The sequence below is a fragment of the Lagopus leucura genome, unplaced genomic scaffold, assembly GCF_019238085.1.
Source record: "Lagopus leucura isolate 7727_CA_CO unplaced genomic scaffold, USGS_WTPT01 Super-Scaffold_100001, whole genome shotgun sequence".
Lineage (NCBI taxonomy): Eukaryota > Metazoa > Chordata > Aves > Galliformes > Phasianidae > Lagopus > Lagopus leucura.
This window is the reverse complement of record NW_024962262.1, coordinates 51,614,484-51,630,757: the sequence shown is the minus strand read 5'-3', so window position 1 is coordinate 51,630,757 and position 16,274 is coordinate 51,614,484. Positions and strand designations below refer to the sequence as shown.

At 43.4% G+C, this 16,274-nt stretch overlaps 2 protein-coding genes across 2 annotated transcripts in view; both read left to right on the top strand.

The window, feature by feature from the left end:
• Nucleotides 1-5: 5 nt before the first annotated feature.
• Nucleotides 6-16,274, top strand: part of DHRSX (dehydrogenase/reductase X-linked) — a gene marked incomplete at its 5' end in the record, with an annotated part of 159,450 nt that continues 143,181 nt past the window's right edge. Inside the window, one exon of the mRNA XM_042866790.1 lies at nt 6-126. Within this exon, the coding sequence (XP_042722724.1) occupies nt 6-126 (121 nt within the window). The remainder of the gene's footprint in view (nt 127-16,274) is intronic.
• On the top strand, nt 59-11,694 carry ZBED1 (zinc finger BED-type containing 1). Its single transcript, XM_042867075.1, has 2 exons — nt 59-126; nt 6,924-11,694. Exon 2 carries the CDS (start codon nt 6,975-6,977, stop codon nt 9,060-9,062), a length of 2,088 nt encoding a protein of 695 aa, XP_042723009.1. The 5' UTR covers nt 59-126; nt 6,924-6,974; the 3' UTR covers nt 9,063-11,694.

Here is a 16,274-nt window from a genome sequence, read left to right as displayed (position 1 = left end):
CGGCGTGGGGAGTCCGCGGGCGCTTCTCCTCTTTGCTCTTCTCCTTCCTTCCTCTTCTCGCTCTTGGCCGCTCTGCCTCAGACCTCAGGTCCGGAGACAGACGGGGCGGAGCGCCTTCCGGCCCAGGTAGGTGCTCGGAGGGTGGGCTGCGTAGGGGGGATGCGGCCGGGCTCCTGCAGGGCACCTGCCCGGGCCTCGCTTAGTCCCGTGCCCGCCGCACTGCCTCAGTAGCCCAGCCTGCCCCTCGTTCCCCGTCCCTGTAGCCCTACTATCACCAGCCAAGTTGGTGAGAGGGACTCGTACTTTTCCCCAGATCAGCTATGTGCTTGAGAAGTTACTTTTTTGCTGCTTTTTTTTTTTTTCTTTCTGATTTCTGATTTTTGATCAGCAAGTGCTTGGTAATGATTCTTTTTAGTCCCGTAACGTTGACTATGGAAACTTTGAGTTTAGCAGGAAAAAAGTATCTGAATTTCCTCTTTTCTTACATTTCTCTTTAGGACTTTAGAACGCTTCTGATTTTGCGAACTTACAGCAAAGTACGGTCTGACTGGATGCGTGCTATATCGTCAGATCTCAGCATAACTCTGCTACAGGACAGTGCCTTTGCCATCCTCTGGCAGCTTTGGATCTGTGGGAAGTTTTAACAAGGGTCACAGTAAAAATCCAAGGCAAGAGATGGGGCAGGAGTAGGTTGGGATAGAGGTGTGTGGGGCACTGGAGGCCGATGGCCAAGCAAGCTGTGTTCCACCACACGTGGCTTCATGGGCAGCACCTCTGCTTTTTTTCGCTCTTGATAGTTGTACAGTAAGTTTGCGTTCTCCTGTTTAATCTCAAAATGCAAGCATAGAACATGGAAAACAAGTAGAAGAACCCCAACGACAAAGAGGCAGATGTGCGTACAGTTTGAAGTCATCTGAGCATTTTTGTAGCATTAGTTTTTCTTGGCAGGGTGAAGGCGGGTATTGTGCCTAGGGTGTGTAACGCTTTCCAAATCTTTTCTGAATCGAGGAGAAGCACCACGATGAAAATGTGACCCGAGTGTTTTGATGCGTTACATTCTCCTATGAAAAAAAAAAAAAATAAATTGAATTTGGAAATAACAGACCAAGGCAGTGCATGTAGCATCGGAGAGACGTCAGCTGGCCTTAGCAGGTCTGTGGCAGATCTGATGGATTTGGAAAGCTTTCCTCTGGTCCCAGTTCAGAGTGGCTCTATCCAAGGAGAGCAGCTTCCTTGGAACAGGACTATTAGGCACACTCGCATTCTCGGCAATAACCTGCTGCCTTGCTTTGGCTTGTCAGGGCTTCAGAAACCAACTAGCCTATCAGTGGGAGGGTTTTTGCCTAGATTAGCCTTGTTCTCATGCAATAATTTCAGAACAGTGACTACAGCATGACAAAAGGTGGAAGTGTTGGTTACGATGTTCTTAAATAAAGCTTGGATCGGTGAACTATGCTTGCTGTGGGAAGTAACTGAGTAACTTTTTGAGGCAGGAATCTAGAATGTGTTGCAGTGCCCGTGTTTAAAACCGCCTGTGTCTTTCCGAGGCGCTGACCTTGCAGCCTGGAAAAATGTTCACTGGCAGCGGCCATTGCCTGAGCAATGAAAGGCCAGGAGGGGAGCAGGGCTGGCACTGGTGGTGAAGGAATGTCTCTCATCCTGACTGCTTGGCTGCTGTTCCCTGTTGGGGTTCCCATTTCCTGGGTACAGCTCTATAGCATGGTGGGGGCACAGCTGTTGCTCGACCTCAGGCACTGTGAAGGTGGGCGAAGGCGCTGTTGACACCCATTGTAAGTGCAGCCCTTCTGTCTCCAAGGTGTGCAGTTCATTTTCCAAGGAAAGCTTACTTTTTCACTCTTAGCAGAGAAATTTTGAGGCTTTAAATCCAAAGTAAGTCCAAAGTTGCATGTTCTTGACACGTATGCTTTATTTAGCGTCTATTCTGTTGCATCCTCCTGGAGTTCATCTAGTTTTTGTAGGTAGGATTCGAGACAGCTTTTTGGGAAAGAGGACAGTTTCAGCACTGAAATCTAGATTGAGGGTAAGGTTAGTAAGCCTGGTTAGTAATTTCTTGGAGCTGTGAGCCGAAAGGATCCAACTCTTTGTCCTGAAGCTGCAGCTACCGATCCAGAGTGGGAGTTTGACTGAAATTCTGACCTTGAAGCACAGGGAAGGCGAGTCCGAAGTTGGAAGCTCAGGTGTGGCACAGTCAGTGATTTTATCACAAAGCAGAATCAGTGTGTGGAAGTAAAGGGGGAAAGGCCATTTATGTTACAAACAATTCTCTAGATACTGATTGCACAGGTGACGTAGCTGCTGATGCATGGGGTGAACTGCATTAGTGCTGTGGCTGGACCCTCTGCTGCCAAGGCTCAGCAGGGGAAGCAACTCACGGATTCCAGAACAAATGCAGTTGTGCAGGTTGCCAGGTGCACCCGCTCACTGCACAACGCCCAGCTCCTCTTCACAGTATGGGATTGCACTGTTCTCTTCAAATTGGGTGCATCGACCTGAAACAAGACGTGTTCTGAGAGGCAGCATGTCTGCTCCTCAGACACAAAATAATCAGGTGACAGAGTTCGCTGGTGAGCCTGCCAGTGGTAGTTCTTTGGTGGCAGGATGGTGGGGCTGCCCAGCACTGAATCTTTGTGATGTCGCAGCAGGGAAATGTGGGGCTTTGGATTTTTGTGGGGTAAGGAGCTAACCAAGCAGAGCTTCGGCAGCTGCTTCATGCCTTACTTTTCCTCTTTGATATCTCATTATGCTCTTTGCTTATTGCTGGCAAAAACTGGTCTTCTGTTTCCACAATAAATCGCTGCAAGTCTGGTATTGCCTCACCTATCATTTCATTGTTCATTGTCCAAAAAACCCTTGTCATATAACAAGTGTTCAGTGGACTGAAAAATAGGTTCATTAGGAATTACTGCCTTGATGTTTCTTACAGTTGAAATTCAACTTAATTAATAGGAGGGGAAAAAAGCATAAATGCCCAGCGTACATAAAGATCTTGATGTAATCAGCTTCTAATGCAGAAAGCATGTAATCAGTGAATTGCTAAAAGATGAACTCACTTTGTGACACCAGTGTATAACACTAGAAGTGTGGTCTCCGAAAGTCATCTCACCGATAACATTTTTTCATGTACTGATGGTTTTTTGGTATGTTAAAAAGCTTCTCGGGGAGGCATCTTCTTCCTGCATTTTGTCTTCTGTGCGTGTGATTTGGTTGAAATTTGGCAGTTAAGTGCGGTATCTGATGTGTAGAAGACTGTCTTTGAGGAGGGCTGTAGTGTGAGTGAAGAGCAGAAGAATCATAGAGTGGCCTGGGTTGAAAAGTACCACAGTGATCATTAGGTTTCAACTTCCCTGCTATGTGCAGGGTCACCAACCACCAGACCAGGCTGCCCAGAGCCACATCCAGACCTTAAAGCTGACTCACGTTCTTTCTAAAAGCAATTGAAACATATGTATTACTTGCCTCGATTTCTAGTTAATCAGTGTCATATTTTGTACAGAGTTCAGTTGTAATTGATCATGAAATGTTACTTTATTTGAGAACGTCTGTCTAATTTTAATTCCTTTACTGAGGGTTTTTACTTTGTGTGCCTAAAGCTTAAGGACAGACCAACCTCCTTAAAGTTGTACCAACTGTGGGATGTAAAGCACCTCGTTCCAGTAATGGGCAAACCATTGTGCAGGGAAGACTGAATGCAGGGAAAAACAAAATCGTGCCTGATGCTTGATCCCTCCCATCACTCAGGCATGTTAGAGAATTATTTAGATACTTTCAAAAGTCAGAAAACACATGTTTTGGAGTTGCTTCTGTGCTGAATGAGGCAAGGGCACTGCAGAAATGATAGCATGTAACTGCAGCCTGTGTCACTGCTGCATGTGCACAAGGGGGCAGAGGGAAGGTGGCTGTGCACCTGGCGTGTCCCAACAGCCAAATCCCTGCTTTCACAACCCAGTTTGTGTGGGTTTTGGATGTGACTTCTCTGTCAGTGGGAAAAGCCAGCTGTGCCTCCATCATGGGCCTTTGGCCTTCAGCCCTGCCAACTTCAGGAGGATGAGAGCAATCTGGGTGCTGAAGAGCAGGGCCATGGGAAGCACAGAGCATGATGGAGCATGCCCAGGAAGCACAGTCCTACCTCCTTCTCCACTTTCTGTTCTTAGTCCTCGTCCTCCTGATGTCATCCCGTAGGCCAGGAGAGGTTGCAGAGCTGTCAAAGGGCCATCCGTGCTGAAGTCCTTGACCCTGGTGTGTGGTGGTGGTTTGGGCCAGTTGTACGTACAGGAGGAGCCCAACTGCGCCTCCAAATGTGTGCTGTGCCATGGCGGGGGTGGGAGTTCAAGGAAGAAAAGAAAGGTGCTTCTGTAGCCTTAAGGCTTTCTTATTGTGAAAGGGTTTGCAGTGGACCCAAGTGGCAGTTTTTTTTTATAGTGAGTAGTCGAGTGAGCTGAAGGAGAGAGTTTCTGCCAGCTACTGTGCAACAGGTTGCACTCCTCTCTGCTTTTTGCCAGGCCTGGGCTGTGGATGCTGCAGCTGTTGCAATGGAGAGGGAACACTCACCTCCTGCTTGAGAAAAATAAGTTACGCTATACGCTACACAAGGAGAGGCAGGGGTGGTTAACAGTTTGTATCAGAGCTGTTACAATAAGTTGAAATGTGGTTTATAGTGTTATAACTTAATCTATGCTAACTGATGTGTCCTTAACTATGGCATTGCTACTCAGTGCCACCACCAGCAGGGCCAGATCCATCTAAAAATAATGGTAATGCTGTAACATAAGAATGAAAGCGTCTGTAACGCTCCTCTGTTCTGAAATAACTTGTCCTCTATCAGTCTGTGATGAACCTTTTATGATCCAAGGTGTGTCCTACTAACTTCAGAGATGCATCAACTCTGTTATTGCAGTTCCTTCCTCCTTGCTTTCAGGAACTGCCATGTAATTGCAAAGGAAACTGCAAGATTTAATGAAATGCCAGGAGCCTCTGCCTCCTTGAGACTGCTTGTCATGGAGTGAAACAGGGGAAACCAAAAGCAGTAGTAATACACACTGGAGTGTTTTATCAATACACGATCATATGTTATAGCAGGGTTACATCAGTATATGTTACACCACTTTGTCTTTCAAAATCACCAGTTTTGGTGAGATTGCATACCTTGGTGCTGTTTCAGAATTACAGAACCATTACCATGTTGAATCAGTTGTTTATCCTGGCAACTAAAAAAGCACTGAATGAGTCATACAAGAGGGCATACAATAGTCAAAACATTCCCCCTTCCAAGTCAGAAGAAGTTTGCACACAGAAGTAAGTCTTCAGATATATGAATACTGAAAACAAATCTAATAATTTAAACACATGCCTTGTACCTCTCATTCTAAGTCTAAACCAACAGCTGTGTTTAAATAAATATATTTAGTCCTGGTAAACCTGTATTTGCTCTTTCACTGAAGCAATTCACAAAGCGCTGCGAAATACCTGCTGCAGTTACACCTTTTCTTGGGAATGTTTATCGACAGTGGAGAACATGCTGGAGGAGCTGCATCCATAAAATTTTTGGGGATGTTCCCCTCAAGCAAATTAAAAAAAAAAAGAAAGCAGATCCTTTCTTCCTTTGCCAGCCAGCTGGTTTTATTGCCTGGGGATTCATGCGTTTTGGCATAGAGGCAGCTCCTCCTGAGCAAGGGAGAAGTCCCATTGCTTTTGGGATGTCTGCTGGAATGCTCTTTCAATTCCTCTTCTGCTCTTTCCTTGTTTCTGTATGGAGGAGGTCACATCAGTGTTGGCTGATGGCTTCCTTCTCCCTGCTACCTCAGCGAGGGGCTGCTGCTTGCTGCGGCTGTGCTGGTGTTGCACGAGGAGTGGAGAAGTGCAGGAGTACAGTGGTGCTGTTGCATGGCTTTTTGGTTCAGAGGAGTAAGCTCTGGTAGGTGGTTGTTACCTGCAGTGTGTGCAGGGATACTGTGTTTGCACAAGAAGACTTTCCCTGTACAGATATTTAGGTACAGTTTGCTAAGCTTTGCCTTCTTGCTGTGTTCTTTTCCAGTATGTCACCGCTCCCATGATCTTCTTTAGTCTTTAGAAGAAAAGAGAGCAAAATTATTTCCTACCTGGTGTGGTTAATAACTTTTATTAGTGCTTCGCTGTCTACCTCTTCCTGTCATTATAACATACTGTTTATTCTAGGAACTAAGACTATGAACTGGCACTTCAGAAAGTTGCTTTGGTTTCTGAAATAGAAGGACAGGAAAGGTGTCAGAAGCATATTGCTGATCTGCATGCAGGTTCAAATTCCGCTTCCTTTTGTTTTTGTTATAAAACTTCTTTACACTTCAGAGGAGCAGATTAATGCCGTAATTTGCATCTCAGCTTATTTTCCTCTTAAGGCGAGTCCTGGAACAGTTAGTTCAAGCTAACAGAGACTATTTTGAAATAAACAAACAGTAAAACCTTTGCTCCTTCAGTATCAAGTTTCGTTTGAAATAAATATTCACAGGGAAGTTTGCTAACTGTTAGGGTAGAGGATGTTAGATAATGTTAGTCTAGCCTTAGCTATAACTTTGGGGACAAGAAATTGCTACAGCACACTTCTGGCTTGTGTGACAATAACGTGTGAACTCTGTGGCAGATGTTACATGTCTTCTACCAAGAATTATATAATTCCAGAAACAAGATGTACTCAGATCTTTTAGGTCAATTTCACAGCAGAATGTGCTGTATTTAAAACCTTTTAAATTTTTGACATTCTAATGGGCTTCTTGTAGGTCACGCTTCCTGCAAATCTCATCTTTAAAAAGCAAATGTAATTACTGAGGTAGGCTTCTTGATATATATTCACAGAAACAGTGATTTCACGTAGTTGAGTATGGTCAAACTTGTGCTTTCTCATTGTATCTTTATCTTACTGCCTTTATCAGGTACTCATTAATGAGTGAAGGATCAAAAGGTGGGACGGTGGCCAAGAAGCAATGGAGAATAAAAGTTTAGAAGGTTCCCCGTCAGATCTAAAGTTAGTGGCTCACCCAAGAGCAAAGAGTAAAGTGTGGAAGTACTTTGGGTTTGATACCAATGCGGAAGGATGCATATTACAGTGGAAGAAAATCTACTGCCGTATTTGCATGGCACAGATCGCCTATTCGGGAAACACTTCCAACCTTTCCTACCACCTCGAGAAAAACCACCCCGATGAATTCTGTGAATTTGTGAAAAGTAACACCGAGCAAATGAGGGAGGCCTTTGCAACTGCATTTTCAAAAATCAAGCCAGAATCGTCGCAGCAGGTTGTTCAAGATAGTCTCATCATGAAGACTTACCAGAACTACGAAAACAAAAAGCATCAGGAGCTGACGTCTGCAGTCATCAGCTTGATCTGTGAGGGCATGTATCCTGCTTCTATTGTTGACGAACCCACTTTCAAGGCTCTCTTGAGAACAGCTGATCCCAGGTATGAACTTCCTAGCCGGAAGTATTTCTGTACAAAAGCTATTCCTGAAAAATACAACACCATTAGAGAGATTGTGTTAAAAGAGCTCACTGATGTCCTGTGGTGTGGCATATCCACAGACATGTGGAGGAGTGAAAACCAGAACAGATCATATGTAACTGTCGCAGTTCACTTTCTCAGCAGTAGTCATTCCAACTGCCTGGTGGTCAACTCACGTTGCTTAAAAACGTTTGAAGTACCAGAGGATAATACTGCAGAGACTATTACACGAGTCCTTTATGAAACATTCATCGAATGGGGGATCAATACAAAAGTCTTTGGTGCTACCACAGACTACAGCAAAGACATTGTGAAAGCTTGCTCTCTCCTCGATATTCCAGTGCAGATGCCTTGCTTGGGGCACACTTTCAATGCCGGAATACAACAAGCTTTTCAGCTCCCAAAGCTCTGCAGCCTTCTTGCCAGGTGCCGAAAACTGGTGGAGTATTTTCAGCAGTCTACGGTAGCAATGTATATGCTGAGTGAGAAGCAGAAGCAGCAGAATATTCTGCACTGCATGCTGGTGAGCGATCGCGTTTCCTGGTGGGGCAGCACACTGGCCATGTTGCAGCGCCTCAAGGAGCAGCAGTTCGTCATCGCTGCCGTCCTCGTGGAGGACAGCAACAACCACCACCTCATGCTGGAAGCCAGCGAGTGGAATACAATCGAAGGGCTGGTGGAGCTGCTGCAGCCTTTCAAACAGGTTGCAGAGATGATGTCTGCTTCCAAGTACCCGACAATAAGTATGGTGAAGCCCCTTCTCCACATGCTTCTCAACACTACCCTGAACATCAAGGAGAACGATTTGAAAGAAATCAGCATGGCGAAGGAGGTAATAGCTAAGGAGCTGTCAACTACCTACCAGCACACCCCAGAAATAGACATGTTCCTCAATGTTGCCACTTTCCTGGATCCTCGCTACAAAAAACTGCCTTTTCTTTCAGCCTTTGAGAGGCAGCAGGTGGAAAACAGAGTGGTGGAAGAAGCAAAAAGCCTGCTGGAGAAAGTCAAAGAAAACACTTTTCGGACTGAGGAAAAGTTCTTCACGGTTTCGGAAGAGCCTCCAGTGAAAAAAATAATCATCTCCTCCACTCCTCCTCCTACTAGCGTGATCAACAACATGCTTGCGGAGATCTTCTGCCAGACAGGAGGTGTAGAGGACCAAGAGGAGTGGCACGCTCAGATTGTTGAGGAATTGAGCAACTTTAAGTCTCAAAAAGTCCTTGGGTTGAACGAAGACCCGCTAAAGTGGTGGTCTGACAGACTAGCACTGTTTCCAGTTTTACCAAAGGTTCTTCAAAAATACTGGTGTATTTTGGCCACAAGGGTCTTTCCCGAGCGCCTCTTTGGCTCTTCTGCTAACGTTGTCAGTGCAAAGAGAAACCGGTTGGCCCCAGCGCATGTGGACGAGCAGATCTTTTTGTATGAAAACACTCGGAATGGGTCGGAGGCAGAACCAGAAGATGAAGATGAAGGAGAGTGGGGTTTGGAACAGGAACAGATTTTTAATTTAAATGACTCGGTAAATGTAAACAACAATTTCTTTAATATCCGAGACAGTGGGTTTGTTTAACAGGACTGCTGCAGTACGTTTAATAACAAATAGAAAGGTATTTGTCATAAGTTACCAAAAATACTTGTTTATGCTATGAATGCTGTAAATATTGAACAGTTGTCTCAAATTTGATAGCTTCCATTGTCTGTGTTTTTCCCACTGTCTTAAAACATGAATTACTTGTGATTAAACAGCACTGAAATGAATGAGGAAATAAATTCTGCAAAGACCGTGATTTCTGACTGTGGCCCAGATCTCAGAGAACACTTAGCCTTGTGCTTCCCTTCCGCTTACTTCACTGGAAGAGGAATACATGTTCATGTGCTTTCTATAATGAAAATATTTATCCTGAGTTAGGACCCTAAGCAAGGGAATTTTTAAGATTTATGCCTCTCATTATAAATCCCATGTGACTTAGGGTGTTAGCTTTAAATTTTGGATTTTAAAATGTTATTTTTAAATTCCATAAATTGGAGCAGCCAGGATTTTTAGAGTGTATTAATGATAAAAAATGAAAAAAAGGTCACGAGCCTGATTTTCTTTTTTACTACCTCATGTCTTAGGCTTGGTCTATGCTAGAAAAGTTCTGTCAGTTAAGGGACTGTGCTACTATTTTAACTGGCATTGTGCTGGCATAGGCTGTAGTGTGGATGCAGTTATACTTGGAGAATTTGTTTGGCTCTCCAGTGTGGTGTAAATGGTATAAACGCTTCCAGACTGGTACTGCTGTGTCCACGTTGCTCAGGTTTTACCATTGAGCTGTAATGGCTAAATGGCAAAGCCCTTTTTGTCCAGGCAAGCCCTGGCTGTAGTCTGTCCTGCTTTTAGAAAGTGAGTTGGGTCCAGGCAAGGTTGCTGTGCAAATGTGGCAGTTGATGCCAGAGCTGCAAAGCATCAAAGGCATCTGGCCCTAGGGATGGAGAGAGGGGACAAAGGTGGCAGGAGGCATGCCAGAGCCATAGGTCTAACTGTGTGTGTGTGTTATAAATTAACCTTTTAATTTAAACGGAGATTTTGTCCAGGGTAGTATAGAGAATTTTGTTGATGAAAAAAGCAATATGAAAACTTTAATATTATGTAAATATATTTAAAAGAGGGAGACCTTCCATTTCCCCACATGTATTTAGTGAGTCTCTAGGGTTGTTTCTTGTTATGTTAGCACTTAAAACTTTTCTTTTTTTTTCTTTTTTTGATTCAGTTTGTAGAGTGAAGTCAAACGTTTGAGTGCTGTTTCTGATTAGTTGTTATGTATTGCAATTGCTTCCTGTGTGTCTCTGGGCCTAAGTGTTTTTCAGCCCTTTTGAGAAATTGGCAAAAAAAAAAAAAAAAAAGAAAGAAAAAAGGAAAAAAGCCCAACAATGAGAACCGTGTGTCTCTTATGAAATACTGCAGGTCAAACACGGTGATCTTTTGACTTGGCACTGAGCGTGATGGTAGCCAGCACTTCTTTGTGAGGTGTGGGAGGAGTTGATGGCTGTATTTGTGTGGCAGGTCTCTTGTACCCCACTCACAGTCTCCTGCTAGAGCTGTGCTGGGAGGGTTGCTCTTGCCTGGTTAGCACCAGTTCCTACTGGTGCTTAAAGGAGCCGAAAAACGCCACTGAGACCAACTCTGAAGTTCTGTGCCCAGCTGCGAAGAGCTGCCTCTGCCCTGCTGCCACACTGTGGTCTCAAGGACCGTGCTGCCAAAGAAACACGTGTGTGGTGACTGGGGTGGCGGTGGGAGACACCGATGTTGTGCATTGGCAGTGAGTGTCTGTGAGCACACTGAGCGCGGCCCATCTGGAGAGAGGTGCGTGGAAGATGGTCATACACTGAGAAGACAGCTCGATTTTTGTCATCACCGTGGCATCTGCAGACGTGTGCCTGTAGAAGGAGACTGGCCAGAAGGAACGTGTGAAAATGTATTCAATTACACCATCGTTTATGTCACCAAACCACGTATTTATGTGTTGGCTTAGTAGTTTTTACAGATCGGAGCCTTCCGTGGCAAGATGGGGTAGCTGGGTATGACTGATGCCATGATGATGTGACAGATGTGTGTGTGAGGGCCACAGAGTCAAACCAGGGAAAGGAGTGAGGTGCAGCAGGTTCCTCTTTTCTGCCTCCTCCTTCATGTCACCCTGCATCATGTAAGAACGCCTGGCTGGGTTTATTTTCATCGCTGCTAGCCACTGGGGAGCTTCAGACAGCTGTCACAAAGTATGCATGGCCTGCTGTGCCAGCGTGAGACCTGAGCACACAGCAAGGCTTGTGGCCTGCTCCTGTGTGAATCTGCTGAGCTGTGTGGGGCACTGTTCCCTTCTGCCTTGCATCCTTTTATTTATTTTTTTGGTATCCAAAATAAAACTAGTTGGGTCAATGGAGATGTCTCAGCATTCTTTTTTTTAAAAAAAAAAGAAAAAAAAAACAAAAAGAAAAAAACCCAAACCAACAAAGCCATTGTTAGTCCTACTCATTGTCTGTGAGATTTTTATTTAATGTTCGAAGCTTGGAATATTGTTAAATAAACCAGAAAAAAATATGTTAGTTACTAGAGTATTTGTCTGACGTGCATTCATATCTGCAGCACTTTATGACTTTGAACTCTTCTGCAGCAGTGGGAGGTTATATTCTAAGCTTTGGAAGCTATGCATTTATTTTTTCTTTTGATCCTGTAAGTTATTATCTTTTGGATTAAAAAAAATATGGAAATGAAAAATGTCAGAAGTTTAGACAGTTTCTCTTACTTAAATATGTGTGGTGTTTCTCATTTAAGATACCATCATCTGTTGTTTGATTGGGTGGAGAAACAAAGTTGCGGAGCTATTTATGTATTTCTGCAATGTGAGTTAAGCTGTTGTTATTGCCAAGGGTGGGCCTAGGGTACACTTCCAAATTAGGCTATTACATCAGATTTATATTCAGTTTTTTGACAATGAATTGGAATCCACTGTCTAATTTCTGGTACAGCTGAGGTGTTTTTATGGAGAAGCAATAGAGGAACTTCAACTTCTGAATACTTCCATGCTGGAAATGTGAATTTGGAAGTATGCTTTCAAGTGCATACATTAAATCGGAAGAAGAAGAATTACTCATTCTGCAGCTCAGGGTTAAAACTTGATGCGTCAGGTGTGGGTTCTCAGGACCAGCAACGTCACCAGTTTTGTTGACTGACCAGTCTTTCTGTGCCATCAGGGATTATGACAAAGCCAAAAGGAGAACCCGGAACAAAACAAGTTAAAAAAGTGAATCTTTCCAGCTAGACTGTATTTTAGATTCCTTGGTTTAAATGATGTAAGAGCATAAAGTTCTGGATTGTTCGTGGAAAGGGCACGTTAAGTTTCTGTTGCAGCAATGTATCAAGAATCCTGCTGAAATTAGGGCACTGTATTGCTAAGGCTTCTGAACAAAATGTTTCCTGCCCCTAAATTAATTACATAGCTTTCCAGAGCAGTGGAAGGGGGATACCTGCAATACTTTTACTTCTGAAGAGCTGGCTCTGTCAGCACAGCACTTTGTGGCACAGCAGTCCTCTCAGTACATTGGGAAGTCTCCCAGGCTTTGGCTCCTGGAGGGATACATTTTGTGGCTTTTTCCAATACTCATTTTTTTTGTTTTTGCAGGCCGCAACTGTATGATCTGTCATATTTCCACTGAACTGCTGGGCTTCTGTTAAATTCAATGTGTATTTTGTTTCTGGAGGGTGTAGGGAAATGATAGATATTTTTTTTTCTCTCTTTTAAAAGAGGTATTATTTGGTGCAGTAGCTGGGATTTAAAGATGCAGTGTAAATTTATATCTGCCTTAAAAGTATATTATTAGACCCCTTCTAATGATTTCCTGTTGTTGAAACTGGAATTTCAAGTTATCCCTGCACTTGCTGTATAATTTTACATACAAAAGCATTTCCTTAGGTTAAACAATAAAAATCGATTAAGTAGATTTCTCCTGTTTCCACAGTAATTCTCAGTGCCACTGCAATTGGGTTGAACTGCCCCTCGGGAATTAAGTTTACCTGAAGAAGACAAAGCACTATCTTTCAGCTTATCTTCTGTTTTAAATCTTTCTTAACCATGAAATTTGATTTAGATCAAAGGCTACTGCAGAAACCGCTTTCAAACGAGAGGCCTTCAGACTCTGAAATGTTAATATTATGAATTTTGAGCGTTTATATTGACATTTCCACACAAGGTGGTATTGATTTACCTGGCTGCTGGAAGAAAAGGTTACTGCTCGAAAAGATGATGCTGCCATCCGTCTTGCTTAGAAGAGATAAGATGTAGGGTGGGTGTTTTGTTCAGAGAAGTTGGAAAGGCTGTTCCCTGCTGCATGTGCGGATGCTGGTTGCCATGACTTTAAACTGGTTCTTATCTCCAGTGACTTTAAAAATCCACTGTATCTTTCTTAATCTCCTCTGCCTCTCTTCCAGCTGTGTAAAGGAAACATGTAGAGGTGTGCCCATAGATATGTATGATTGATATCCCCTCCCAGCACTGCAAACTGTTCTTGTGCAGGAGTTCACTTACACTGGTGCACAGTAAAGCTGCAGTTCCTTGTCAGTAGATATTTTGGGATAACATCTGCAGGGGTTTTACTGTTAAAAAAGCCATAGCTGGGGCAGACACTTTGAGCCGTCAGAAGGCAGCCTGGTTGTTTTTAGCTATACCAGAATCAAAAGGAGATGCTTTTATTTGAAAATGAATTAAAAACGTTGCATTTACTAACACTCTTAGGTAGAATACTTACTAAAATGTGCCAAAAATATGATGCCATAATAATTTACCTAGATGTATCTAAGGGAGTGAGCATCCTTAGTTTACTTAGTGCTCTGGAAGTCTGGAAGTCTTTCTGTATTTGTCCGTAGCTGCGTGTGCACAGTGTCATGTTGAACTGCGATTCCCCAAGCAAAGCAGAATTAGGTTATTTTTAAAGAAGTAGTTTCTTCAATTCCATGTGAATTCCTGAATATGTCATTTTCCCCAGATGCCTGCATGAGAGATTGATCTTTTATTTAACTGATGGCTGCTCCCTCGCTTTTAAATTTTTGATGTTATATGCCTCTGTTTTTTGCCCTGCCTTTAGAGACATCATAATCGAGAGGGTTTCATTCTCTGTTTTCTTTGGTGTGCTTTTTCTCATGAGTCAGGAGTGAGGTTTACCCTGATGTTAGAGGCCTAACAAGACGTCGAGTCAGCATCAGGAGAGCTCATGCCAGAAACAAGCAGAACAGCGTCAGAAACACTCTGTTCTGAACAAAATCTTCATTTTCTCCATGTGGTTTTCTGCTGTTTGTATGCGTGAGAGAGAAAAATGAAGTGCTTGTATACACAATGCCCTATTCTGTTAGGTGCCAGTCTATTCTGCTGTGAGTTTACTTACTGGATGAAACCCAGATTTGCGTTTCTTGGGCACACGGTAGAATATATATGGGCAGCAAGAATTTAATAATAAAATCTAAAAGCTTAATTTTTGCATTAATGAGAACAAGTAGGAAGTGGGTCCATCTTGCTTCTCTCTTCAAGCTAAGGGAAGGAAAGAGGGTAATAGGAAGAGTCATGAAAATGCAGCAGAAGGCTGCAATTCATGGTATTTTTTCTAATCTAAACTGGCATATGTGAGGCTTTTAAGGACAAATCTGTTCTTTTGAGAAGTAAAGCAGTTCTCTTTCATTGACCTACATGTCAGACTCGTAGCATCATTCCGCTCGTAGCTGTTGCTCTCTTTTGCTGCACTTGCCTACATGAGAGCGTGTAAGGAAACTGTCCTTACTCATTCTGTGCTTCTGTTCACATAGACTCTGAAATCATGACAGTGTTTAAAAATATGAAATTACTAATCCGCTCATAGTTTGCCATTTCAGACCCACGTGAAAGAAAAGCTTTGCACGTTTCTCAGTGTTTTCATGCTGCGGGCTGTGAGCTCTGCCAGCTCCAAGCTCTGCTCTCTGCAAGGGCCCCAGGGCATTGAGGAAGGGAATGGTGGGAAAAAGGGAAGAACTTCTTGTAATCAATTACTTAGCACGTGGAAGCCCAGGTTGAAACGTTTTTTTCTGAGTGATACTTTGACACAGCTTCTCTGCTTAACAAAAGAGAACAACAAAAGGTTTCCTTGCTGATGGTAAACCTCGGAGGTCTCAAGGGAACCAGCACTGCAGTGAGAATGAGGTAGTCCTGGGGAGGGTGGATGGCTTGGGCTGAGCCTGGTGTGTCTATTTTCTTGTCTCTCATTTTAAGTCCTGTTTAATTTCCCTTCCAGCGCTGGTGTGTGCTGTGTTATTTGCTCTTATATTCAAAGTGTAGGAAAAGAAAAATATTATCTGCATACTTGTGTGCATACTGTGGAGGCTCACATGCATTGTATGTGGTTTTCCAACTGCTTTGCATGAAAAGCAAGATGAGGATGGTACTTGGTTTACCCTATAGTGCTATGAGCACAAGAATGTAATTGCTGCTGAGAGACATCTGTGCCCCTGGTTAGAGGTACGACATGAGGAACGGCAGCCTTGTACCTACTGTGAAAGCATGAAACATTCCTCAGGTGCATCTATAGCACTCAGATCAGCTGGATCTTTGTAGCCCTACAAACACTACCACAACCTTGTTCATGCCCTCCCCATCCTGCCTCGCCTCCCCTATATTACTTCAGCTAGTTTTACTAAGATTGTACAGTACTTGCAGAGAAAAATTCACAGATAATAGGAGGAACTATTTGTCAGTAGTTAAGAGTATTGCATATTCTTTGTGCCTTTTTTTTTGGCATTATTTATAAGATATGAAGAGTTGGAAAAGAAAACTTTTTTTTAACCCAGAGACAAGATCCACAAATGTATAAAGTAGCATGTAGTGCATGTAAGCTTGTAAATTCTTCCTTCTGTGAGTGGTTTGACTCCATATGCAACTTGGGTCTGCTGGTTTTGCTTCTTCAGGCTGTTTAGGAGAGCTGCTATACTCTGCAGGATCTATACAGGACGGGATCCAGATACCTCTGTAATGTTTTCTCTACTTTTGTGTGTTGCAGGGTCTATTTTCTGTCTGTGCATGCCTGAAGGAGAAGGGTCAGGGCTTTCTCCATTATGTTGTTCCTGCCTTCAACAGAACAGCACTGCCGGCTGATCCCTTTGCTAGAACCAGGGCTACAGAATGATTCATTCTTTCATGTTTTCTTAGGTTAAAATTAAAATTATATAAAACGTAGCCTAAAAAGGAACTATGTTCAGAAAACATAGTTCCTGGAGTTAGGTGCCCAAATA

Excerpts from the sequence above, each read along its gene's own strand:
- ZBED1 (XM_042867075.1), top strand. The coding sequence starts at position 6,975 with ATGGAGAATAAAAGTTTAGAAGGTTCCCCGTCAGATCTAAAGTTAGTG.